We start from the raw sequence: 24014 nt of genomic DNA, 5'->3' as shown, positions 1-24014 counted from the left end.
TTCGTTCAGTGCGACCTTCGTAATCGAGCAACGAAACAACACCAAAAACATTCGAATAATTCATACACATCTTCGCAATGAAGGTCCGAAGGGGAGCAACCGCCGCGGCGTTGGTGGCCGGTGCTGCTGCGCAAACCACAAGCTCGCAATCTCTACCAGTCTCATATACGACCATGACCGTTGACGACTGCCCGAGCGCGTCGCTGGAGACTCTCATCACCGTCACGCAAGGTCTGACCATCACCTACTGCCCTGAATGCGAATGGGGCGGCAGCGGTGGCCCAACTCTAGCACCCACCACCTCAAAGGGGCCAGGCCACACCACCACCTACACCACCACTTACCTCTCATTATGCGAGACTGGCACCGTGCCAGTTACATACACTGTCACCGAGAGCTGCGAAGAGCCAACGCCAACCTGGACTCCAGGCCCAAGCCATATTCCCAACGGCTTCACCGTCACCGTCAAGGAGTGCACCGTCTGCGACAAGACTCCAGTGCCAGTCACCATTACCGAGCCATGCGACTGCGACGCGACCAGCGGCATTCCAGCTTCACCCAAGCCTACCTCTGAAGGCGGCAAACCACCAATCCAGCAGATTCCCGATGGCCAGGTGCAAAACCCAGCTCCAGGCGGTGGTTCCGGCAGCGGTCCAGCACCAACTGGCTCTTGGTCCAACCCAGACGAGGGTTGCGATGGCACGTCTTGTGGCGGTTCTGGCAGCGGCTCTACTCCACCTCCATCAGGCGGCTCTGGCTCTAACCCACCATCAGGTGGTTCTGGATCGAACCCTCCATCTGGCGGCTCTGGTTCCAACCCACCATCGGGCGGTTCCGGATCAAACCCACCTTCAGGAGGCTCAGGCTCCAACCCACCATCAGGAGGCTCAGGCTCCAACCCAGCCTCGTCCGGCGGCAACAAGCCACCAGTCCCATCTGGCGGCTCCGGCGGCGGCTCCACGCCACCATACCCAACAACATCCGCCGCCGCACCACAGTGCCCCGGCCCAGAGTGCCGCGCCAAAGCCACTGGCGGTGCCGGAGGCCCAGGAGACAGCTACCCGACCGGCAACACCAGCAACATCACGCCACCGCCATACGAGGGCATGGCATCGACGAGCCAGCTGGGCTTCATCACTTCGATCGTTCTTTCATTCATCGTCGGTGGATTCGCATTCGCTCTATAGAGAGAGGAAGCACAGGGGGTTTTTATGATGTTTATTTAATGCATAATGTACGAGGTATGCCAATTCGTCTTACCCAATCTTACTTCTCAATTGGTCTTGGCTAACACCTTGTCTCAGGCACACGGCCCTCGACTGATCTTGCGAAAAGGAAAAAGAGGTTTCTAATCCTGAGCTTGTTTTTTCCTTCTTTGTTCAATGCATCTACCCGGCGATGGCGTTAGTCAGTGTAAGGAGGTGTTTGCGTTTCTTTCAGTATAGCAATAGCTGCAGCTCAATAACATTGTTCAAAAAAGATCAAGACTTGTCCCCCTTTCCAGTGACTTGTTCTCTCACGTCTCCGACTCAGACAATGCTCGCCTCAAAGAACCCCCTCAACACAATGCCTCTTTGTCCGATGCTTTGTCTAAGACCCTGTCGTTGTCTCTCTCAAAACAAGCTCGATATAAACACATTGTTGCCTCTCTCTTCTTTCCCCCTCTATCAACCAACTCACACAACCGAACCTCTCTTTGTCCAAAAGCAAAGCTACACATACGTTTCCGGTGCAAGCAGGTCTTCACCGACGGAAATCGAAACACACACACGACCACCTCAACATCAACATCAACAACAACAAGAATAACTTGAACTTTACTGCAGTATGGCTTCCAATCATCCCTCTACTCATTACGACATGACCGACTCCCACACCCAACAACTCAACCATCACCGCCAGAAACTTCAAGCCGATATTTCCCCTAGACGGACCAAACAACCCCAACCTCCATCATCAAGAAAAGACAACAAACCCCTGCCACCCCTCCCCCCTCCCCAGAACCCAACACAAGCAACCCGCCAAATGCCCCCTCCCCCCTCCCGCCAATCCGCCGGCCTAGAAATGGCCACCAAACACCTCGGAACCCTCGAAATCCAACCCCCTCGAGGCCGTCCTCAGCTCCGCCCCGATTCTCGTCCTTCGACCCCAACCCTCAACACCACCCGTCCACCGCGAACATACTCCCCCGCCCCACCCTCCCCCATCAACCGACCCCAGACCCCCGACGTCGTGAGGCGGATCGTCCGCAATGCGGAGGGGAGGTTCGAGGAGGGGAATGTAGTGGAGGATTTTGTCGTGCGGCATCCACGTCCACGGATTGGTGGTGATGGGGAAGGGGATTTGGATGCCGAGAGGCCTCGGACGCCGCGTTCGGAGCGGAGAGGCTCTTCGTCGTCAAGACCGGGCTCCTCTTCGTCTTCGATGCGTTCGGGCTTCAGCAAAACGTTCTCTTGGGGCAGGAAAAGCAGTGTGAAAGGTATGTTCAGTTCTGATTCCGCTTCTCCACCCCCCACACCCGAGCATAAGCAAAAACGTTCCCGCGGCCGTCGGGGTTCTGGTGCGTCAGCCTCGTCGATTAAGGACGCTTTCACGCGAGTTACGACGGAGTTGTCGCGCGGAAAGGATATTGTCAGCTTGAACTCACATGATCGGCGACGCTGGATGGTGGATGAGAAAGCGAGGATTGAGAGGGAGAGTGTCGCTACTGCGCGCCAGCAAAGAGAGGACTGGGAGGCTGTCCGAGCGCAGTCTCGAGCGGACAGGGAGGCGAGACGGAGGGAGCGCGAAGCTCGACGGAATGCACTACCGCCACTTTACTCTACCCACACACCACCACCACCTCGACAAGACCACCCACGACCCGACCCCATCGAGCGCACAGCCATCGCGGTCTCGAAATTAACCGACTGGGCGAAGAAGCGGCGGGGCAGTGAGGATTCGGGGTTGAGTTTCGCTGACTGTGCGCCAGAGGGGGAGTTGGAGAGTTGTGGGCGGTGTGGAAGGGAGGTCACCGGGAAGGGGGCGTTGACGAAGGGGCTTTGTGGGGGATGTTGGGGAAGGAGGGTTGATGGTGAGTTGAGTTGATCTCGTCCTCGCTTCGTGCTCTTTTCGTGGAGTTCTTTTTTGATTGTTATCTTGCGGCTTTTGCTTTTTAAGCATTTCTTCGCGGTCTTTTGTGCTTTCTCTTTCGTTCTTCTTGTTTTTCTTCCTCTCCTGACTTTGATATGATCAGAGGTAAGAAAACCAAACAACATAGGAACGACTCACTGTAAGTACTCACCAAGACCCGCTTCTTCTCTTCTCTTCCATTGTAAATCTCCAATCACCAACACATCTCCTACCTTCTCTGTTCAAAAGCAGAAGTCGTCATCGAGACTGACTGACCCCTCCCAGAATTCTGGGAATCCTCCTCCCACATTCCCGACGGAGAAGAAGATTCAACCTACTCCTCCAACGACAGCACCCGTCCCTCCTCCCCGTCTGTTCCGAGAGAAGTCAACGAGGAAGAGTATATGTACGTATATCCAAAGACCCACACAAAGAGAGAGAGAGGAAAATGCCACTTACCTTATCATTGATGAAACTACAGGAAAATCGCCCGCGTCCGCCGCATCCGCCGAATCCGCCGCACGATCTACTCCGACCCGGGGAACCCCTTCGCCTTCGGCGACGACGACGACCCCCACGCGGCGCCGACGACGCTCTTCCAGCGATCGAGGGATGTCTCGCCTGCGCCTACAGCGGTGGGTGATCGACCTCGCGTCGAACTGAACGACAGCCCGGCGTCGATGATAGAAGAATCTGCAGGCGTGCTGAGCGACTCGCCAATGTCGCCTCCTGAAGAGGGTGGGAAGTTCGAGCATGTGAGGGATAGCCTCCTCTATGCGCCTACGGCGAGGAGGTCCGGCACGCCGGCTTTGATCACGCAGCTTTCGATTCCGGCGTCTCCTGCTTCGCCGCAGCCGCCGGTCAAGGATGAGAAGTTTCTTGTTCCCAAGACGATTCCGAGGAAGAGGAGTTTGAGTTGGGGTGGGCCTGAGTCGCCGCAGCTGGGGGGATTGGTTTCGCCAGAGCAGGATGGGAATGTGAGGAATACAATGGTGAGTTGTCTTTCTCTTGGGTTGGAAGGGGTGTGAAAGAAGATGATGGGCTAATTTTGTGGTGGCTTGGTCAGTATTATGGATTCTATGATCAGGTGTTGCAGGAATATCATCGCAGTCGGGAGGGGTTGGCTGGGGTTGATAGACAGGATTAGAGATAAAACTGCAAGGAAGCTTGAGTTTGAGAGATTCCACGTGTTGAGAGTTGGTCGTCATGGACGGGTTTTCCGTGTTTGTTGATAAGGCCTGAGTTGTTGCTGTCATCCTCGGTGGCCGTATGCTTGGTGTTTCATGTGGTAGTTTGGCTCCTTCAAGAACAGGTAAGTTGCGAGGAGATCCGATGTTATGCTTGGGTCATGACGAGGTCTGACTGAGGCAGTGCTGATTGTGCTGGTCGTGTACAAGAAAAGGCTAGTAAGAGAAATTGTTGGTACGACCCGTCAGTCAACAATCAAAGAGCTCTAACGTCGATCACAACGAGGGTCGCCGGCATGTAGTCAGAACAGAGCAGGTCGCCTCGAAGGACACCTCCCTGTGCGACCGTCCCCCGCCATGTGGCAATCGTAACCGCGCGCTGAGGTGACGAACGCATATAAATACATGATCGACCAACTTGTACGACAGCGAGGTGACGACGGGCGTGACTCCGGTGCACAAGATGGGGTATGATTTGTGATGGGCCTAGACCCTGTGCCGACCTATTAGGGTAGAATGCTGGGCGCCTTGAGGCTGAATTTTGAGCTGAAGGATGGTCGTCAGCATTTAGCGCGGGTTCCACGATGGCAGGATCATAACGCTTTTGGGGATGTTGACCAAGCAGGAGGTATATACGTAGACGCTGTTGATGAACCTGTTTTTGGATGAAATAGAATAGAATGTGATTGAACACGTGAAGAGGAGCGGTCGCGAAAGAGTGAAGTCTGTTTTAAGCGCCGCTACGAAAGTCTAAGCCCGATACGAGCTCTGATTGGACGTGCGACACAAAACTAGGTGTGGCCCGCTCTTTGCCGAAGCGTGAAGGGCTGCAGGGTCGGTGCATTCGCGACTCGCCCAGCTCCAATCATCCCCCCTCCCACTGGGCTGGCAACTCTGCCCGGCGCGTAGCATACAGACAATGTGTCGGACCCGAGCAGGCCATGCCTCTTCGCCGTTGAGATCAGACATCCACCTTCTTCTCCTGCTACCGCAAGAACATCTTCCATTTCACATCTCTTCGTTGTCGTCTTCTTCGTGGCCACGCCAAAGATCACTATACAGCATGCCCAACGGGGCAAAAGCGCACGAACGGGATCCTTGAGCTGCAGCTGCACGCCGTCCACACCTCTCCAGCTCCCAGCGTCTATTTTTCACCCGGCCTATCAGCTTGCTCAGGCCCTCAATCCACCTCTTGCGAGCCACGCGGGAGTATTTGGTGGAGGTGAGTAGTTACCCGCCCGTCTTCACCACTCTCTGCTCTCCCAATCTCCAGCGTCGTCGTCCCAGCATCCAATCCACGAAAACATCTCCCGCAGGCGCCCGGCAGTCTGGTGGCCTACTGCTGCTACTGCGGCTGTCCGTGCGAAGCGCCGACCACCACTATACCCAAGACCTCCCCCACCATCGCACCACCGCTTCTTCTCTTTCCTCTCCCCAGCTGGCCTCGACGAACATCTTACATCCCAATCGTTCTTTAATTCCAAACCCTCGAGCTGGCCTCTTGTTGTTGTTGTTTTCCTTCTCAACATCATCTCAGCCCCAGCCCGCTTGGCCTCACTACCCTCTCCACCCCGGTAGCTCGCCTCTGACAGCATGTCTGACAGTCAGACCAAGCCAACCAAAGACGTCCAGGTTGCCGTGCGGGCGCGGTCGCCTTCCGAGGACACTTCTTCTTCCACTCTCTCCGTCAAGCCGCCGTCGTTGAAGTCGCCGCGCACCGCACGCTTCGCTGAGGCGACGGCCGTCAACTCTCCCATCGAGCCTTCGCAGGTCGCACGGAACCCATTCAAGGAGCCTCCCACCCAGCACTACATGGCCCAACCACAGGTATCAGACGTCGGCTTCGGCTATGTCAACAAACATGAATCGGTCGAAATGCCCGACACCGACTACAACCCTCCACTTACCGCCAAGTCGATACCGAAGAGTCCGCTGAAGAGTGCCATGAAGACTCCTGGTGCGCCGCCGAGGGATCTGAATGCCATTCTCAGTCCGACGTTTCGACAAGAGGATGTGCTCGAGAAGCACGAAGCGTACACCGAAAAGGAGCAAGCTAAAGATCTGGTCAGCATCACTCTAATCAACATGGTTAACTTTACTTACTGACCTCCTCCACAGAAAGTCAAGACTCGCGTACGGATAGCCAAGTTCTTCCTCCGAGGCGTCAACTTCTCCTGCTCGTTAATCGTCATCGCCATGTTGACCTCCACATTCGCCATCTTCAACGCAACAAAAGCACTTCCTCCCCGAAACAACCTCCCACCATGGGCAGTAGGACAAAAGACCTGGCCTCAAATCCTCCTCCTCAGCATCGCCAGCATCTCGCTCTTCGCCTGCATCTGCGTCTTCTACGGCTACTGGCGAGGTGGTCACCGACGAGCAGAAAAGGCCGCCGTCTACTACACCGCCTTCTCCGTCGCCTTCTTCATCTTCAGCATCGTCATGTGGGCCGTCGGCGCCGCCGTCCTGCAAACCTCCAAAAACAACTCCAACAACAAGGACATGTGGGGCTGGTCGTGCGTCAACAACGAACGCAAAGAACTCTTCCAGCGCGACGTCAAGTACGAACTCGTCTGCCGCCTGCAAAACTGGTCCCTCGTCTGCGCCCTGATCGAAATCGTCGTCGAGGTCCTCACCATCTCCGTCTACGCCATCGTCTTCTACCGCATCTGGTCCAAACGCAAGCTCCGCAAATCCATGGCCGCGAGGGATCGCGCCCGCTCAGATCTCTACCTCGCCCAACTCCGCTCCCAATCCGCACCAAACACCCCGGCGCCTTTCAGCCCCCGCGACGGCGGCTGGAAGCCCCAGCCAGGAGCCGACTACTACAAACACGCCGCGGCCGTCGAGGAAGGCGAAGTGCAGTACATCGACGCCGACCGCAAAGCCGCCCCACCACAGCCCTTCAAACTCCAAGCCCCGCCCATCCGCGTGACGAACGCGACCCCCAAAATGCAGCAGCTAGGCTTCACGCCCGTCGCCACCATGCCCCCTTCACCGCCGGAGATAAACGAAGACCAGCACTCCCCCCTCATGGCCGAGCCACCGCGGGAAACGCAGCAAGAACATTTCTCCGCCGTTGCGCCTGGCGAGCAGGTCTACGATGCTGTGCCGATTCCCGGGGCGTACGAAGGACCTCTTTCGCCGAGTGCGGATATTGAGAGGAGATTCCCTCGGTAGATGGGTGAGGAGAGGCGAGAGGTTGTGTTTGTTTGTTATCTTGCATTCCAGCGAAGCGATGGGTGTTTCAGGGTCAGGGTCCTTAGGGTTTTTCTGGGGTTAGGGATTGAACAGGATCTGGGGAATACAGAACGATATGTGCATCTGTGACATGAATGAATAGTCTGACAGACGGACGGATGTGAGATGGGAAAGAATCTTTTGTATGTGTGGAGACTGGGGAATATGAAATGATACCATACCTGACCACCTCCCTCCTCTCTGTTACTGCCCGGCAATCCCGATGGCTTTGAATTTGATCGATACGTTCGTTTTGGAGAAATATGTAAATGAAAAGAAACAGAGAAACGAATCATCCCAACCTAAATTGTTCATCAAACGGCGCTTACTTTCTCTTATTCTGCCCCATCGTCTTATATCTATATCTATATCTCCGGCCATGAACTATTCTATACGAGGAACAGCCAAAGCCACGTCACGCTCAATCCTTCATTACCATACGAACCCAGCATGGGACACCGACCTTGACATGCATGGGTTGAGATAGATGACCCTACATTTGGTACTCCAGGCGGGGAGTTCGTTGCACGTCTATCATTTAGAGTCTCTCTCAAGCAGGAGAAGGCGCATATTATGATAATTGTATTGAAGGTTGGGAAGGTAATGTTTTGAATGAGCGACGTGGATTTCATTCGTTTATCTTTTATCCCTCTCACGAGCACTGTCTGCTCATGCCGCACACGCAAAAGGAACCATCCACCTGCTCATCATGGAAACTCCTCGCTAAACAGCAGTATCCAAGTCCCACACTCGCCATGCCATAAAACAAAGCACACAATCGCCATGCAACAGAAACCACCATCACCACCACCACCAGCCACTGTAAACTCACAACCCCTCCCCCTCCAAAATCTCCCTCAACAACTCCCCCCCAGGCCCCTCCAACACCGCACCCAGCTCCTTCATGCCCACACTACTCGCCACCCGCCTCTCATCTCCCACCGCCACACCTCCAAACCTACCCTTCCCCTTCCGACCACTCGAAGGCGTACCAGGCATTGCGAAACTCCCATTCTTCCCGTTCCCATCCACAGCAGAAACCAGACTCAGCGTCTCCAACCCGGAGACCACGTCTCGAAACTCTACGCTTGAGAGGGGGTGGAAGAGATTCTCGCGTTTGCAGAGGGCGCTGTACGTTTCGAAGAGCTGTTTGATGGATGCGGCGGTGGTGTTATTGGATTTCGATGGAGTGGCGAACATGGCCCGTTCGACGGCCGAGTCGCGTTTGCGTTTCTCCAAGGCGGCGAGGGCGCAGAGGACGGCTTTTTGCTGGAGATTCAAGCCCGAGAGACGTTGGGTGGCGCCGTTGCTGAGCACTTGCGCGGTGACTTTGGCCATGTGGGCGATGGTGGCTTTGGGGGCTGTGGAGAGGGTGTAGATTGGTCGGCGGTGGTCGAGGCATGCGGTGGGAGGGGAGGAGAGGTTAATGTTCTCCATAAGAGGGGTCTTCGAGGGACTGTTCTCCAGAGATGCTTTCGCATCTTTCTCCCGTGTCTCTCGCTCGACCAGATCGACTGCTCGCTTGCAGATGTCGAAGGCCTTGCGTAGGTCGCCCGTCTGTGCAGCGACTTTCTTGGCGCAGAATTGGATTGCTGCTGGGTGCAGAAAGGGCACGATCTGTGAGTCTGCCGGTGCAAGGCTCTTGAGCTTCGAGGTGACGACCTCTGCGATCTGCCCAGCGCTGTATGGCATGAATGGCAAAAGCTCAGGCTTCAAGTTGCGGGACTTGAGTCTTGGTAGGAACCGATCCGTCAAGTCGAGAGCGTTGGCGATGCCGATCAAGATCAATCGGGAGGTGTTTTGCATCGACCATTCGAAGAGGCTGTAGAGGAGGGAGAGGTCCAGATCGACGAGTCGGTCCACCTCATCCAACACCACCAGATACTTCTGGCTGTCCTTCGCCTTGCCGCGGATGAAGCATGACTTCAGGTAGTCAAACCTTGCATCCTCCTTCAACCCCAAGTCTTCCGACAGCTTCTGGCTCAGGTCTTTCGGATTCCGCACGCTCATGCAGTTGACCACTGATATCGGTACACTCCCGTCTTGTGTATGTTCTTGGATCACCTCATCCAACAGCGCACTCTTCCCCGTCCCAGGCGGTCCCGACACGTAGAGACATCCTGTCGATTTCGACTCGATCGCACTCTGGATAAACGTCGACAGCTCAGCTCGTTCGTTCTCCCGTCCGATCAGCCTTCCAGGATTCGAAGACCGCGAAAACAACTGCCTCGCCTGATTGTAAACCGCAGTCCCCGCATTCGACGGCGTAGCAGGAGTTTTTGGCGTCTTCGGCGTGGCACGACTGCCCGCAACAAGCACTCGATGTCTGGGAGTGATCGGCACCTTCTTCGACAACGCATCGCGATGTCTCGGCGTCTGAGGCGTCGCCGCACTCCCATCCTTCTTTCCTCCATCTTGATACACGCCAATCGCACTCTTGGACACTCTGAAGTGGGACGCTACTTTGGCAGGCGACACGTCCACACGAGATTCCGCGGCGCCGTGCTTAGCAGGTGCTGTTGTCCTCCCCGAGGAACGCGTCTTCTTGGCCGGAGGCTCGAGGTCCAGCTCGTCCTTGTCGTCTGCATCTTTGCGGGCGGTGATGAACGGGTTCTCATTCTCGTCATTCGGCTCATTAACTGTGATTCTCCGCTTTGCGCGAGTCGCAATGCTCGTGTTCTCTGCGGTCGAGGTATCAGTCCTGCTCGTCAGTCCTGCTGGCGACAGGTTCGTACCTGCTGCAGCGGCGGCGCTGCGAGTTCTTTTGCCCAGTACAGAAGGCATGATTGCTCTATTCGGAAGTCAAAACAGAGAACAGGAAAGCACGAACGCTGCAAATGCGAATGGCGTGGAAGGTGTGAGTGGGATGTGGGTTGTGGAAGAAGAAGCTGCGGTCGAGTCGAGTCGCGGCTTCTTTGAGAGTTTCGCGCGTCGGGCGTTCCCACCTCGCGTCACGCGTAGAGTGCTTGGCGTTCACCACGTGATGAATCATTCACTCTACTCTTCGAGTTACAAGCATTTCTCCGCTTCTAGATCAGACATCTCGCCAATGTCTAATCATGTGTGAATAGTCAGAGTTGTCTTTTGGTCATAATGCGAACACATATTCCGGCATAGTGTCATAAATTCACGTGACTTCGCGATATGCTTGCAGCTCTCAACCTCGCCCTTCGCAGAAACACGAGGAGAATATCATCTTACTTTTCTGACTGATAGAATGTCCACATCTCGCCATGCCTCGCATCCTGTCCATGGAAGTAGATCCAGAGAATGAGACCGAGAGCGAATACCGCATCGAGTCTGAAGGCAACGTCAAATACATCATCGTCGAGCCGGGCGCTCTACATACAGACCACCTCTCATTGCCTCTGAACCATATACCGGTACTACCGTACAACGATACCTCTTGGACAGTCGCCAATATCTCTCGTGACAGTCAATCTCGCGAGCTCAAGGCCCAGCTGTCTGGCAGGAAGCTAGCAGGCGTCGAGAATGTCTGGCACAACAATTCCTTCGATGTCTTGACCCTCCAAAGGACGAAACAACTTTCCACTGCGACTTTTGAAACACTCCTTCCAGGCCCGTTGCGTACACTAGACACCACCGCATCATCCTCCCTTCGTGTACAAGTAGAAGCCATCGCCAAAATCGCCCACTTCGAATGGGAAATCCCACGCATCGAGCGCGAAACCAGAATCTACCAGATCCTAAACCAAAGGAAAGCGGAGGACCTGGCGCCACGCTTCCTAGGGCACATCCACGAGAATGGTCGGACCATGGGCTTCCTGCTGGAGAAGATGCAGGGACGGACTTGTGCGTCAATCGAAGATCTGCGGGACTGCGAGGCCATTTTGAGGAAGTTTCATGAACTTGGCCTGATCCATGGGGATGTTAATCGCTTCAACTTTCTTGTGGGCGGGAAAGACTCTGGGGTTAGATTAATCGATTTTGAGGAGTCCAAGGAGGTGGTGTATGATGATGATCGTGAACAACGCCAGTTGGCAGAACTGCACAGTCTCCGTGCTGAGTTGATGGAAGATTCCGGTCGTGGCGGAGGGTTTAGGCCAGCTTAGGATGAGCATAGATACTGGAAGCTGGAGATGAGTCGAATGCGATATGCCGGACACCTGCATTCATCGTTGTTCTAGTTCCAGATCTCCTTCGATATTGATGTGGAATGGCAGCCGTATTCCCAGCCTCTCATTGTTCCGTATGACTCTTGATACACCAGATCAAAGCACCACTACCACTCATCTCGAAAGGGCTCCGTGGTGCAGTGGCATAGCACGTCTGGCAAATATGAGGTAAGGGCGCTGCCTCTGTGCGCGTTCCGGTCGGCCCCTCAGGGGGACGGTCTCATGATACCGATTGTATTGCTCCTCTCGCTTCGGCCGGAGGTTGCATCCAGGAGACCTGTGTTCGAATCACAGTGGAGCCGCATCTTTTTGCAAGCGAATCGACCTTGGCCGTTCTATGAAGCCACTGGGACACAGTCCTTTCCGACCATGGGTTGACTTTCTGCAAACGATACAATCTGCTCTTTTGTTTTGCTACACCGGTAATGACGGTCGCATCCTGGTGCTGGTGTGGTATTGGCACCTTGCATCTCGAAGCTTTTGGCTTGCCCAGCGGTGATCTGAGCCATCTTTATTGTTGCCCCAGAGCAGGTAAACCCGATCAAGCTTGGAAAGTCTTGCTGGGGCTATTTTGTGTCTCAAGCCTCTCGAGGAGGCTTCCCCCATACACAGCGCCTTCAGTCACCCTCAATCCCAGATCTCCCCTCTTCTCCAGGTCCCATCGATACCCCATCACACCCTCATTTCCTCCCAACCAACTCCTTCGCCTGCGCCTCCACCTCCTCCACCTCCCCACTCTTGATCTTCTTCACCTCCATGCTCTCCAACTTCAACCACCCCAAGTACAGCACCTGAAACGTCGCCATGGCCACCAGGAAATTCCACGCGACTGCGCGTCCCGAGCCGGAGCGATAGAATTCTCGGTGTGCGTTTGGCTGGCGACTATTTTCTGATGAGGTGTTTTCGGAGGGAGGAGGGGGAGGGGGAATCGTTGTTGCGGCGGATGTTGTTGGGGAGGGAGGTTGGTAGGTCGGTGGTTGTTGTTGTTGCGTGGAGTAGCGGCGGAGGGTCGTTGCGGGTAGAGGTCTGAGGCGGAGGTTTCGTAGTAGGGCGGACATGGTGATAGCGAGCGTGATGTGTAACCGTTGGAGATGGAAGAGATCAATCGTGGATGCAGTCTTAAAGCTTGACGTGCAGCTCCAAAGTTTGGGATATGGGAGGCCCGTGCGAGAGCGTCAAGACTTCACGTGTTCATGTGAGAAGAGGTAGGATACAGACTTGAATACTTTTCATTCATACATCATGCACAGTAGTCGAGCAGGTATCTGTATCTACCAAGGCGCCGTATCCTCTTCCTTCCGACTCCTCGCCATGCAAGAACGTGTTACAGACGCTTTACATCCGCTCCCGCTTTCGTGGCGCCGCGCGAATGATGTTGTCGACTCTTAGCAGAAGCTCAGCGGCTTCGCTAGCACTCGATACCACCGCACGCTTCAACTTGTAGCTCTCAATCACTCCCAGCTCGCGCATGTCTGCAATGCCACCACCCGGTCGCATCAGATCCAGACCGCTCGATGACATGCCAGAATAGACAGCCTTTCGTAATCTGGCTACGAGGTCTGCCGAATCAAGACCTGCGTTGTCGGCGAGAATGGTGGGCAGTTGTCGAAGTGCCTTGGCGAAGCTATCCACAGCCAGCGCCTTCTTTCCTGCGACGTTCTGGGCTGCCTGGTCGACAGCCTTTGCCATGACCATCTCCGCACAACCGCCTCCTAGTGTCGTCTTCGGTGACTTGACAGTCTGTGAGAGGACAGCAAGTGCGTCGTGTAGACTGCGCTCGGCCTCGTCGAGAAGCTGCTCTGACGATCCTCGCAGCACGATGGTGCATGCACGTCCAGCTGCTACCCCTGAGAAGCGGATGAGATTGTCCTCGCCGATGATGACTTCCTCGATCAGATCGCAGTGGCCAAGCTTGACGTGCTCTGGATGGTCGAATGTGCTGGTAATTTCAGCGCCAGTGACAAGCGCCAGTCTCTCCACACCATCGAAGTCGGCGTGCTCGATCGAAGCAATGCCCGCGTCGGAGAAGAGTTGCTCGGGCCAGTTGTAGATCAACTGCCTGTTGACGAAGCAGTTGATACCATGCGCCTTAATCTTCTCCACCTTTGACTTCATCTTCTCCCTCTCAGCCTTCTCCAGCTCAGCCAACTTGCCCGTGCTCTCAACCTTCACTCTCGCACCAAAGATCTTGACCTTGTCGGTATCCATCGATGTGTTGGCAACCAGGATTTTCGCATTTTCCACTCGCTTAGGTTGGTTGACGCCAAACTTTTTGTCCAGAATGAATCCAGGGTCGAGGTATGAATCGGAAAGCTTACCGCCCGCCTTCTTGATGATCTGAATGTGAGTGAGGTCCGTGGATCCCTTCATACGCAGCACGGCGTCGGTCGCAAGCGTCGAGAAGTGGTCTCGGTCCTGGCTCAGGACCTTGGAGCTGAGCGTTGTCCTCGCAATAGAGATCAGATCTTTCCTGAACGCATCTGGGTTCGCGCTGTGATCCGTCGCCGTCTCTTCTAATGCTTTCAGAGCCGCTGCGCTTGCTATCCGGAAGCCCTCGATGATCGTCTGTGGGTGGATCTTCTGATTTACCAGCTGCTCCGCCTCGCGCAAAAGTTCTGCTGCAAGGACTGCGACACTCGTCGTTCCGTCTCCTACTTCATCATCTTGTACTTTTGAGATGTTCACCAGAACCTTCGCTGCTGCGTTGTCGAGAGCTACGCTTTTGAGGATCGTTGCGCCGTCGTTCGTCACCATGATCTCGCCGGTCGAACCGCTTTGGAGAATCTGTCGAACAGCAATGTCAGAGACTGTGTCGACACTATCACTTTCTCACGTACCTTGTCCTGACCCTTGGGTCCCAGGGTCGATTTTACGAGATCGCCAATCGCAATAGCGCCGACAAAGGCACTGTTCCATCGTCAATCATACCGTCCACAAAAGTTGCCTGCTCACGAGACTTGCCTAAGACGTGCATTCTCGCCTCTCTCTTCGGTCGATCCGTCTTCGAAGATTTGCGACTGAGCATGTCAGCAGATTTCCTTGAGCTTTGCATGGCTTCTCTTACCATCTTGTACTGTATGTGCGGGAGTGTTTGTTCAACTCTCAGTCGCGTTTCCAAAATCTCAAAGCTGCTCGCGTTTCTGCCGCAGGGTTAAGCTTTAAAGTTTGGGGCTAGCACGTTTAGAGTTGGCGGTGGCCTTAACTACAATTTGATGGGAGCTTGGTTAGAACTTGACTTCACTTCCTTCCCTTCTGAGGTTGACCTACATGTACCATGAACCTTTCGAATTATCCAAAGAGCGGATCCTGCAAACACGATCATGATCTACCGTCTCCCCGTGCATACATCGACGCACTGCATCACGGGACAGCAAAGCCAGTGTGGCTGGGAATCGTGAGATACGACTGATGTGGCTCACACTGTGGCTATAGCGCAACTTGAACGACTTGAGGCCGCCCTCCGAATCACTTCTTTCTGTTACCGAAGTCTCAATCTCAGTCTCAGTCATTCCGCGATGCTCAACCACCAATGCTCACGAGAGCTATAGACGCAGCTGCGTTCGGATGGTGATGTGACACCAGTACGCCTTTATCATGTGGCTCATCAATACCACCACGCTCGCATTACATGAATTTCTTCCAGAGACCACACCTCCTTATGGCATCCTTTCACATCGCTGGGAATCTGTCGAACAAGAGGTTTCCTTTAAAGAATTCCGGAAAAGCCGTGGCCAAGACACGAAAGGGTACATGAAGATTGAGAACTTCTGCAAATTACTGCAGGAACATGATATCGATTGGGCGTGGGTCGACACATGCTGCATCGATAAACGATCCAGCGCCGAGATCTCTGAGGCCATCAACTCCATGTACCGCTACTACAAAAATGCGTCCACCTGCTACGTCTACCTTAAAGACGCATCATGCGGGGAGAACGACTGGTTACGCAGTGAATGGTGGCGTCGCGGCTGGACATTGCAGGAACTCGTCGCTGCGTCCCCGGTATTCTTCTACGATTGCAACTGGAAGTACATCAGCTCGAAGCACAGCGCTCGGGAAACCATAGCACAATGCACCCGTATTCCTGAGGACATTTTGAGCGGGCAGTGCCGGCCGCGGGTCTACACTGCAGCGCAGAAGATGTCGTGGGCTAGCTGTAGAGAAACGACCCGTGTCGAGGACATGGCCTATTGCATGCTTGGGTTGTTTGACATCAATATGCCCCTCCTGTATGGAGAGGGTGAGAACGCATTTCGGAGACTGCAACTCGAGATCTTGCAAAAGGACGCGGACGAATCACTGTTTGCGTGGAATTCGACGCTTCCTAACAGTGGCGAAGTTTTGGCACTACTGCCGGCGTTCTTCAAAGATTGTACTGACATGCAACCCATGGAAGATCTGATTGACGACGATGGAGACGAGAAAAGAAAGCACAATAATAACTACAGGAAAAGCCCAACTAGAGCCACGCCCTGGGGAATCGAAATCACGACGAATGCTACGAAACTGTTACCACTTGGCGAAGGAGAAAGGTGTAGATCCGATGAGCAAGTCCGCCAAGACAGCGAGCCTTTCCATCTCATGGCCATCACCTTGACGACGTCGCGACACAAGGTGCGAGAACTACCTTGCACCCTTATATTGGTTCCTCTCCGTCTCTCGGGACGGTATCTACGACACCAAGTGCTGCGTGGGCGGTCCGATGATGTTTGGAGAATGTTGAGGGAGAGATACAGTGTACAACGTCAGGCTGAGGCGCAGCTGTATTTGCATTACGACATGAGATCATACATGTGATTGGAATGATGGTAATTGCGATTGATTCATGTCAAGCAAGATCCCGATATGCAAGACCCGGGTAACTTATCCTCACCTGCACGTTATTCCTTCTATCTCCTGACATCAAATGACCGCAATGACAAGACAAGTGAATTGCGGTTGAACGTCGAAGAGTGCCAACTCGGTTCTTCGGCAGCACTGCATTCAGCTCCTGGCATTCAGAGGTCTTATTCCATTTCAACATCCCGAGCACTGATTCAAGAATTCAAGAATCCAAGAGCCAAGTAGCGATCCTCGAAGTCGTCCGAGTTGTTCCAGGTGTTTCTGATCCAGCAGTTATAAGGCGGCCTGCCATCGGGTATGAGAGCCGCCACGGCGCAAAGCGTGGTCTGGTCTGAGGCTAAGAGATTCCAATAGCTGCATAAGTCGATGCAAGGCTTCAGCGAGGATACGAATGCCGATGTGAGCTGTCCATTCGATTGTACCCATCGCGGCTTGGTATCATTTCCACCACAGACTTGCGTGTAAGTGCCTGGGCTTATTGGTCCCGAAAACCCCGCTGGAGTGTATGCTGTTCCGTTGACGCCGGGGCAATCCGTGGATGCAGTCGCAGACGCAGATGGGGCGGTAGAACTAATGGACGAGGTAGAGCCTATGGATGAGGAGGGATTCGCGGAGGAGGCGGATGGGATGGATGATGTACCAGAAGTGCTTAATGTAGAAGGTCAGTGATACCCAACAGCGCGACTCGCATGCGGACATACTTCAAATCATTGCTACTGTCGTGACTCCTCACAGCCGCCGAGCCTCCCACTGCACCTCCCACGGAGGCACCGATGACGACCAAACCCAAAGCACCCAGCAAGAGCCAGAAAGCCCAGACTGGCATTCGCGCAATGCGGTGGCCTCTCTCACGCTGCTCGGCTGCGTCCGACACCTTCTCCTGCATCTCAGCGCTCGTCAAATTATGCTGCTGAGAGCCTTTCCAAGCCCCATCATCGACGCTGTGGGCAGCATGATACAGGTTTTGTCCCCAGCCCTGCTGCACAACCTCGGGGTACTCCACTGTATCCGAGTTGAATTCTAGAGCCCGCGAGGCGTTGTCTGTATTACGGTCCATGATCATGCCAATGTGTCATTCGAATTTGGAGAAGAAAAGAAGAGGGAAGTGGTAAGGCTGCGAGTGGGTTTTCAGTAAGCTGGACGCATATATAGAACTCGCCGTCCCGTGCGCCACGGCACATGCACGTGAATGCAGAGCAAACCCCAATGTTACTGGCACGTGGTGATGTCGACCTCTTGAGATGAAAGAGGATTGTGTAGGGGGAACAAGAGATTGTATTCCAGAACAGGGACAAAGACGGATTGTTCGGCAGAGAGAATGGCTATTGTTTTCGAGTGGACGGAACAACACCGGTAGACAAAGACTAGGACTCTCAGCAGTCTCGATTCCCAGACAGGATCAACTTTCCTGGCCATGCATCCAAAAGTCTTGGCAATCACATGAAGATCCTCTCAGAAGCCTTCAGCCATAATTCATCGTCAAACGCCGTAGGTTCGATTAATACAAGACTCTTCATTAAAAAGCCAATTGATATCAAGCATACGAAACTTCTCAAAATATATCAAAATCCCCATCAATCTCCTCCACACACCCCCTACGCAGCCCCCTTAAGTTTTAACCCCCCTCAAAGCCCCATACAAATGCTCCTCCTTGATAATATCCGCCGCCTTCTCCGCCACCGCATAAACACTACTAACAATATTCCCACTGACATGGTTCGGAAAAACACTCGCATCCACGACCCTCACATTCCGCGTCCCATAAACCTTCAACTTGCTATCCACCGCCTCGCCCATCGCCACACTCCCACAGACATGATACTCGGACATGCAAATCTCGCGCACGGCCTGCCGCATCTGCTCCGTGTCGGACATGTCGGCCTCCGGCGGCGGGAAGACGCGGGACGTGATTTTGTCGCGGAGGTGGGGGGACTTTTCGACCGCGCCGAGCATTTTGAGGCCGGCGGCGAGGACGTCGACGTCGGCGGGGTGTTTGAGGAAGGCCGGGTCGATGGTCGGGTGGTCTTCGGGGTTGGAGGTTTTGATGTGCACGCTGCCGCGGGAGAGGGGGTATTGGAGGCACATGGCGCCGGAGATGGCGGGGGTGTAGTCGGCGGTGGAAGGAGGTGGGAAGACGCCGGATTGATCTTCGATGCCGGCTTCCATGCCGAAGCGGGATGGGATGAGGACGACTTGGAGGTTGGCGGATTTGTCGTCTTTGAGGTGGGCGAGGGTGCGTTCGTATTGTTTGCGCTGGTAGGGGGAGAGGTTGGGGAGGTCGGCTTCGATGGATTTGACGACGCGGTCTTGTTCTTCTTGGGTGGCGAATAACTACACGTTTTCGTCAGCGAATGTTCGCCTATGGATGAGGTGTCCTCATCGTTCTGCTCAACGCTCAATGCCTGCTGATGAGTGCCTCGCAACTTCAGGTGATCACATCGCCAGCCGGCAATGTGAATACATACCTTATAAGGGAAGAACCCCTGCATCGTACAAACACTCGTCAAGGGCCCACCGCCCGTCTCAGCAAGCTGCTTCTGCGCAGCCTCCATGACCTGAGGATTGTGGATCGCCTCCAGGGTCATAACATCCTTCTGAACCTCCCAGACACCTACACCAAAGTCAGCACCTTTGCATATTAAACGGAAAAAGGATGGACTCACCCGCCGTAAGACAATGATCTTGGAAGTTATTCCCAATACTCTTGTTCTCGATCTTGACCTCCACACCGGCAGCCTTGAGAACCTCCGGATCCCCAATACCAGACAACTCCAGAATCTGCGGCGACTGGATCGCACCACCTGCCACAAGTACCTCCCTCTTCGTCTTAACGGTAAACTCCTTCCCGCCAGTCTTGAACGTCACACCGGTAGCCACATCCCCCTCCAACTCAATCCTCTGCACCATAGCATCACAAAGCACATGCAAATTCGGCCGCGAAGCATTCGCAGCGAAATACCCCCTCGCAGCATAAGACCTCATGCCCTTATTCGGCCCACTCCTCGCCACAAGACCGAGGGTGTTGTAGAAACCGATATGATCGCCACTCCAAGGATCCTTGGGCTTCTTCGTCATCTTCGTCGCATCGTCGCACGCCTTGATGAAGTCATCCTCGATCGGCAGACGGAAGTCGTTGAAAGATGTCCTGGCGGGGCCGGAGGTGCCGTGGTATTCGCCGACGAAGGGCATGGTGGAGCGGTCGGTGACGCTGTCGTCGATGGGTTCGAGCGTTTGGTGTTTGCGCATGTACTTGAGGATGTTCTCGGCGTTCCAGGACTCGTCGCCGCTGATGATGGCCCAGTCGTCGTAGTCTTGCAGGGAGCCGCGGACGTACATCATGTAGTTGATGGCGGAGGAGCCGCCGAGGGCTTTGCCGCGAGGGATGTGGTGTCGTCGACCTTTGTTGTTTTCCTGTGACAATATCAGTCATTGGTGTTGGATTTCGAGGACGAGATGTGCTGACCTGCGGCTCGGTCATGAAGCACCAGTCGTAGTCCTTGTTCATGAACATCTGCATGAACGCGACGGGGGAGTCGACAAGCATGTCTCCCAATTTCGACTTTCCAGCCTCGAGGACACCAACAGTGACATCTTCGTTCTCCGTCAAGCGAGCCGCAACGACAAGCCCAGCTGTGCCGCCACCAATCACAATGTAGTCATAGTCGTGCTTGAGAAAGTCCTCAGCAGAGGTATGGAGGGCAGGGAGGTGGTGGCCATTGGCCGAGCCATTGACACCGTTAGTCGCCATACTGGATCGTCAAATCGAAAGGAATTGACAAGACCGAACGAAAGGAGCAGACGTCCACTCCCACCACAACAGCTCAGCCGTCCTTTATAGACCAGAGCTCTTCCACCCAAAAGCGGAACAGGTCCTCGTCAAGATCATCCCTGCAGGGCCAGAGCTACCCTCAGAGGACGAATGATGCCCCCACCTTAATGGCACGAACGAGTAGTGTCCGCCCGACCGCAAGCCACCGGTCGTTTCAATTCCGCGCCGCGAGCTTGAGCCATTGGTCTTTCTTGCTTGATCAACGCGCAGCCGAGCAATGTCCATGCTGAGGTGTGCTGCGCTGGGTGGCCTGACCGAGTGAGAGCCCGCTCAGCTCTGACTGTTCCGGGCAATCTTTGAGAGCAGTCTTATGTTCGATTCGAGTCTTCGAATGCGTGTTTTGGGCGCCTTACCGCGTCTCCTACTGCATATTAGGGTCAGTCTTCTGAATGTACGCGACTCCATCACCTGATGCATTCCTCAAACAAACTTCAATCAATGGAGACATAGCGCGGGCTGAAATGCGGGGTATGGGGAAGAGAAGACACAGCCTCGAGTCGACAGCGGAATTGCAGTCGGGAAGAACGTCGGATGTGAACAGACTTTGGGCGGCGTGAAGCTCTGTCGGAAGCAGCTTGGAAGGTCTTCGATAATACACCTTCAATACGGCTTGTTTCGCTGATATCTCGGATGCCGTGCTAATCTATACAGTACTTCGCTGCTGAAGCTTACTTTTGATGAGCCAGTGCTCCCAACGAATGCCTGAATCCCAGAGAAAGAGCAAACCGCCAATCGCTCCAAGAAACGCCTTACTGTTTCATCCCCGTCACATGCACGCGTAGCAAGCTCCCCAATGCTTACTCGATGGCGGGATCGGATGTAAGATCATACAGACGACCTGTCAAAATGTCGTCTATGATACTGTGGTCGTCTTGGTCTTCTTGGCGACAGGTACATCTGCCTCCTGATCGGCCGTCTGGTCGAGTTGTCGCTTCTCTTGCTCCTTGCTGAGGTCCTGCTCTGCCTTGGCGAACTTGGCCTTCTCCTCGTTACTGAGTTCGAGAAGAGGTCGCTCCTTGTCCGCGCTCAAGTTGAAGTGGAAGTTACGGATGATGCTGTCTGCGTCGTCGATTGCGAGTGGTCGGACATCTGCCAGCGCCTTGATCTTCAATGTGACAGCCTTGATCTGAGCCTCGGTCATGTTCAGACCGAGCTGCTCAGCACGCGACTTGATGGCATTCCAGCCAGTGAGTCTTGAGGCGAAGTGGACATATCTGCTCATGCCGAAGTCGGAAGGGGTGATGATCTCGTAGGTTGACGGGTTGTTGAGGATGGCCTTGGCGTGGATACCGGCCTTGTGGGTGAAGGCACAGAAACCGGTGATGGGGTTGTTGAAGGGGACGTTGATCTCGACAGCCTCGGCCACCAAATCCTCGATCTCCTTGATCTTCTCAAGTCTGTACTTGGACTTGACGTAATCGCGGTCGGCCACAATCATGCGAGCCATGAGGCCACCGAGAGGAGTGATACCGTTTCGCTCACCAATGCCAATGACCGAGGTATCGATGTGGGTGGCGCCAGCCTCGAGGGCACAGTAGGCATTTGCAATGGCGCATCCGGTGTCGTTGTGGAAGTGGGTTTCGATGTCGCAGCTGACGACACCGCGAAGGGTTCGGACGAGGTCGTATACTTGGCGAGGGGTTGCGCAGCTGCAGTATGTCAGTACCGCTGAATCACCTACAGACATGCCCACGCTTCTCGACTTACCCGACTGTGTCTGCGATCCCGACTCTGTGGACACCAACCTTGTCCACAGCACTGTAGAGAGTGAGGAGATCGACGAGATTGCTGCGGAAAGAGTCTTCCGAGCTGAATCTGATCTCCTTGCCCTGGCTCTTGACGTACTCGATGACCTCAATCGCCGTTCGCTTGATGTATTCCATGTCCTTGCCATGGCTGTGCTCCATGAGATGCTTGCTGGTGCCAATGACCACGTCCACGCCGTCCACACCTGTCGCAACAGCCAGCTTGGCATCTTGCATGTTACACCGCACGTGTGTGAGGATCTTGGACTTCAAACCGAGCTTGCAGATGGCCTCGCAGTCGAGTCTTGACTGTTCAGAGGCGGCGGGGGAGGTGAGCTCGATATAGTCGACGCCAAACTCGTCGAGAGCTTTGGCGATCTTGATCTTGGTCTCAGTGTCGAAGAAGGCATTGGCGAACTGCTCACCCTCTCGTAGCGTCGACTCGATGATTTTGAAGTTCGATACGTTGCTGAGGAAGTCTTGCACGGGCGCATAGGGATTGGTCATTTGGGGGCGCGAGGATGCATTGGTCTTGAAGGCGCTGTGGGATGATAAGTAGATGCGCTATGGCGGCGAGGTGAGGTAGGGTCAACGTACACGTATTCGCCATCGGACGCGCCAATGCCGTTCACCTGGCCATTGGCGTGGCCATTCTCCTCTGGGACAGGGCACATGGTGTGAAGTGGTCTCTCTCTCCCCGTTATCGGCGAGACGTCAAGGTGCTCGATGTCTCTCTGCGTGGCGTGGACGGGCGTCGAGCTCTGGGGATGAATTGCAGATGCGAGGGAGCAATTGAGGGTCGAAGTGAGCTTTTAAGTAAGGCGGCGGCAGGCGAGCATGTGAGTCAAGGAATGAGCCATCGAGTGAAGCAGAAAGTGAAGTCGGTCGCTGACGAAATTTTGGAGTCCGTGCCTGCCTCTCGGCAGCATCCTGCGCGCTTGCCCTGCTCCCCGCCGGCAGGATCGCACTCAATGCGCCAGATCTGGCTAGCTCCCGCTCCCGCAGCAAACTGTTCCAGCCACTCGGCCTCGGTTTGTTGGTCGGCGTCACGTGCAAAGAACGGAGAGCAATCTGCATCTCCGACGCTCCCATGTCTACTAGCTACTCGAGCTCTCCTTCATCGCCATGGTCCTACTTGAAGTTTCGGGGATTTCCATACCAAAGTTATTACTTGTCATGGACTTGATACCCGTGTAAAGGCCGTGCCGAGAGGAGCTCTTCAAGAGGCTCTACCTACCGACTCGACGAGTTTTCTCCCCTGCGCGAACTCATACCAAGCCCCTCGACACTTGATCGTGAGCTTAGTCGACGGCTACCTTGCGGAGAGACGCACACGCGAGGGGTCGGTGCAAGACACAAGGCACCATACATCTCCGTGGCTCCAACGTCTGACAACTCGTTGAACAGCCCTTTATGGCCTTAGTCTTATTCGAACTGTTGGAGATACCCCATCAAAAGTCTGCCCTGCCACGGAAACAGCACGCCTTCCGAACCTGCAAAATTGAAGACTTGTCTCCTTTTCGCAGACTCATACAACGCCTCTCGACACTTCATCGTGAGCTTACCATGTCGACTACCCAACGGATAAACACACATGTATACATGACGGTCAGCGCAAGACGCAAAGCACCATGCAACCGTCGCTCCAATGCCCACCAACCCCTCGAGCATTACCTCATCGCCTTGGTACTGCTTAACGCATCTGGGATGCTCCAACACCTATCATTCAAGCGATGCGCCTCCAGAAGCCAGTCCCGAGCCCGGTCTTCGCAACAGTTATGGCTCCCAGCAAATTCGAAAATACATCTCCGCTTCGAAGACTCATACCAAACCCCTCAACACTACATCATCAGCCCAGCACTTCGACCACTCCCTGGAGAAATATACACGCGAGGAGTCAGACCTGCCCAGAGATTTGATTCCC

At 54.5% G+C, this 24014-nt stretch overlaps 11 protein-coding genes across 11 annotated transcripts; 5 read left to right on the top strand and 6 right to left on the bottom strand.

Moving 5' to 3' along the window:
• Positions 1–77: 77 nt before the first annotated feature.
• M409DRAFT_20901 (uncharacterized protein) lies at positions 78–1187 on the top strand (the record flags this gene model as incomplete). Its single annotated transcript, XM_033805610.1, has 1 exon — positions 78–1187. The coding sequence occupies one exon, from the start codon at positions 78–80 to the stop codon at positions 1185–1187; it is 1110 nt and encodes a 369-aa protein (XP_033669776.1).
• Positions 1188–2064: 877 nt separating this feature from the next.
• Positions 2065–4258, top strand: M409DRAFT_20900 (uncharacterized protein; the record flags this gene model as incomplete). Its single annotated transcript, XM_033805609.1, has 4 exons — positions 2065–3073; positions 3397–3517; positions 3593–4103; positions 4178–4258. The coding sequence occupies 4 exons, from the start codon at positions 2065–2067 to the stop codon at positions 4256–4258; spliced, it is 1722 nt and encodes a 573-aa protein (XP_033669775.1).
• Positions 4259–5891: 1633 nt separating this feature from the next.
• Positions 5892–7478, top strand: M409DRAFT_20899 (uncharacterized protein; the record flags this gene model as incomplete). Its single annotated transcript, XM_033805608.1, has 2 exons — positions 5892–6362; positions 6417–7478. 2 exons carry the CDS (start codon positions 5892–5894, stop codon positions 7476–7478), a joined length of 1533 nt encoding a protein of 510 aa, XP_033669774.1.
• An 888-nt stretch (positions 7479–8366) lies between these two features.
• Positions 8367–10322, bottom strand: M409DRAFT_20898 (uncharacterized protein; the record flags this gene model as incomplete). The annotated part of the gene is made up of 1 exon (XM_033805607.1): positions 8367–10322. The coding sequence occupies one exon, from the start codon at positions 10320–10322 to the stop codon at positions 8367–8369; it is 1956 nt and encodes a 651-aa protein (XP_033669773.1).
• Positions 10323–10771: 449 nt separating this feature from the next.
• Positions 10772–11611, top strand: M409DRAFT_52876 (uncharacterized protein; the record flags this gene model as incomplete). Its single annotated transcript, XM_033812202.1, has 1 exon — positions 10772–11611. One exon carries the CDS (start codon positions 10772–10774, stop codon positions 11609–11611), a length of 840 nt encoding a protein of 279 aa, XP_033669772.1.
• A 743-nt stretch (positions 11612–12354) lies between these two features.
• M409DRAFT_52875 (uncharacterized protein) lies at positions 12355–12732 on the bottom strand (the record flags this gene model as incomplete). The annotated part of the gene is made up of 1 exon (XM_033812201.1): positions 12355–12732. One exon carries the CDS (start codon positions 12730–12732, stop codon positions 12355–12357), a length of 378 nt encoding a protein of 125 aa, XP_033669771.1.
• Positions 12733–13009: 277 nt separating this feature from the next.
• Positions 13010–14741, bottom strand: M409DRAFT_52874 (uncharacterized protein; the record flags this gene model as incomplete). The annotated part of the gene is made up of 4 exons (XM_033812200.1): positions 13010–14458; positions 14512–14581; positions 14627–14691; positions 14739–14741. The coding sequence occupies 4 exons, from the start codon at positions 14739–14741 to the stop codon at positions 13010–13012; spliced, it is 1587 nt and encodes a 528-aa protein (XP_033669770.1).
• A 527-nt stretch (positions 14742–15268) lies between these two features.
• M409DRAFT_65241 (uncharacterized protein) lies at positions 15269–16212 on the top strand (the record flags this gene model as incomplete). Its single annotated transcript, XM_033816424.1, has 2 exons — positions 15269–16032; positions 16200–16212. 2 exons carry the CDS (start codon positions 15269–15271, stop codon positions 16210–16212), a joined length of 777 nt encoding a protein of 258 aa, XP_033669769.1.
• Positions 16213–16710: 498 nt separating this feature from the next.
• Positions 16711–17573, bottom strand: M409DRAFT_20893 (uncharacterized protein; the record flags this gene model as incomplete). Its single annotated transcript, XM_033805606.1, has 2 exons — positions 16711–17164; positions 17218–17573. The coding sequence occupies 2 exons, from the start codon at positions 17571–17573 to the stop codon at positions 16711–16713; spliced, it is 810 nt and encodes a 269-aa protein (XP_033669768.1).
• Positions 17574–18124: 551 nt separating this feature from the next.
• M409DRAFT_65240 (GMC oxidoreductase) lies at positions 18125–20264 on the bottom strand (the record flags this gene model as incomplete). The annotated part of the gene is made up of 4 exons (XM_033816423.1): positions 18125–18847; positions 18982–19127; positions 19180–19927; positions 19980–20264. The coding sequence occupies 4 exons, from the start codon at positions 20262–20264 to the stop codon at positions 18125–18127; spliced, it is 1902 nt and encodes a 633-aa protein (XP_033669767.1).
• A 934-nt stretch (positions 20265–21198) lies between these two features.
• On the bottom strand, positions 21199–22764 carry M409DRAFT_52871 (uncharacterized protein; the record flags this gene model as incomplete). Its single annotated transcript, XM_033812199.1, has 3 exons — positions 21199–21994; positions 22053–22631; positions 22688–22764. 3 exons carry the CDS (start codon positions 22762–22764, stop codon positions 21199–21201), a joined length of 1452 nt encoding a protein of 483 aa, XP_033669766.1.
• Between the last annotated feature and the right edge of the window lie 1250 nt (positions 22765–24014).

The sequence above is a fragment of the Zasmidium cellare genome, assembly GCF_010093935.1.
Source record: "Zasmidium cellare ATCC 36951 unplaced genomic scaffold M409scaffold_11, whole genome shotgun sequence".
In the NCBI taxonomy this organism is placed as follows: domain Eukaryota; kingdom Fungi; phylum Ascomycota; class Dothideomycetes; order Mycosphaerellales; family Mycosphaerellaceae; genus Zasmidium; species Zasmidium cellare.
This window is presented reverse-complemented; position numbering and strand designations above follow the sequence as displayed.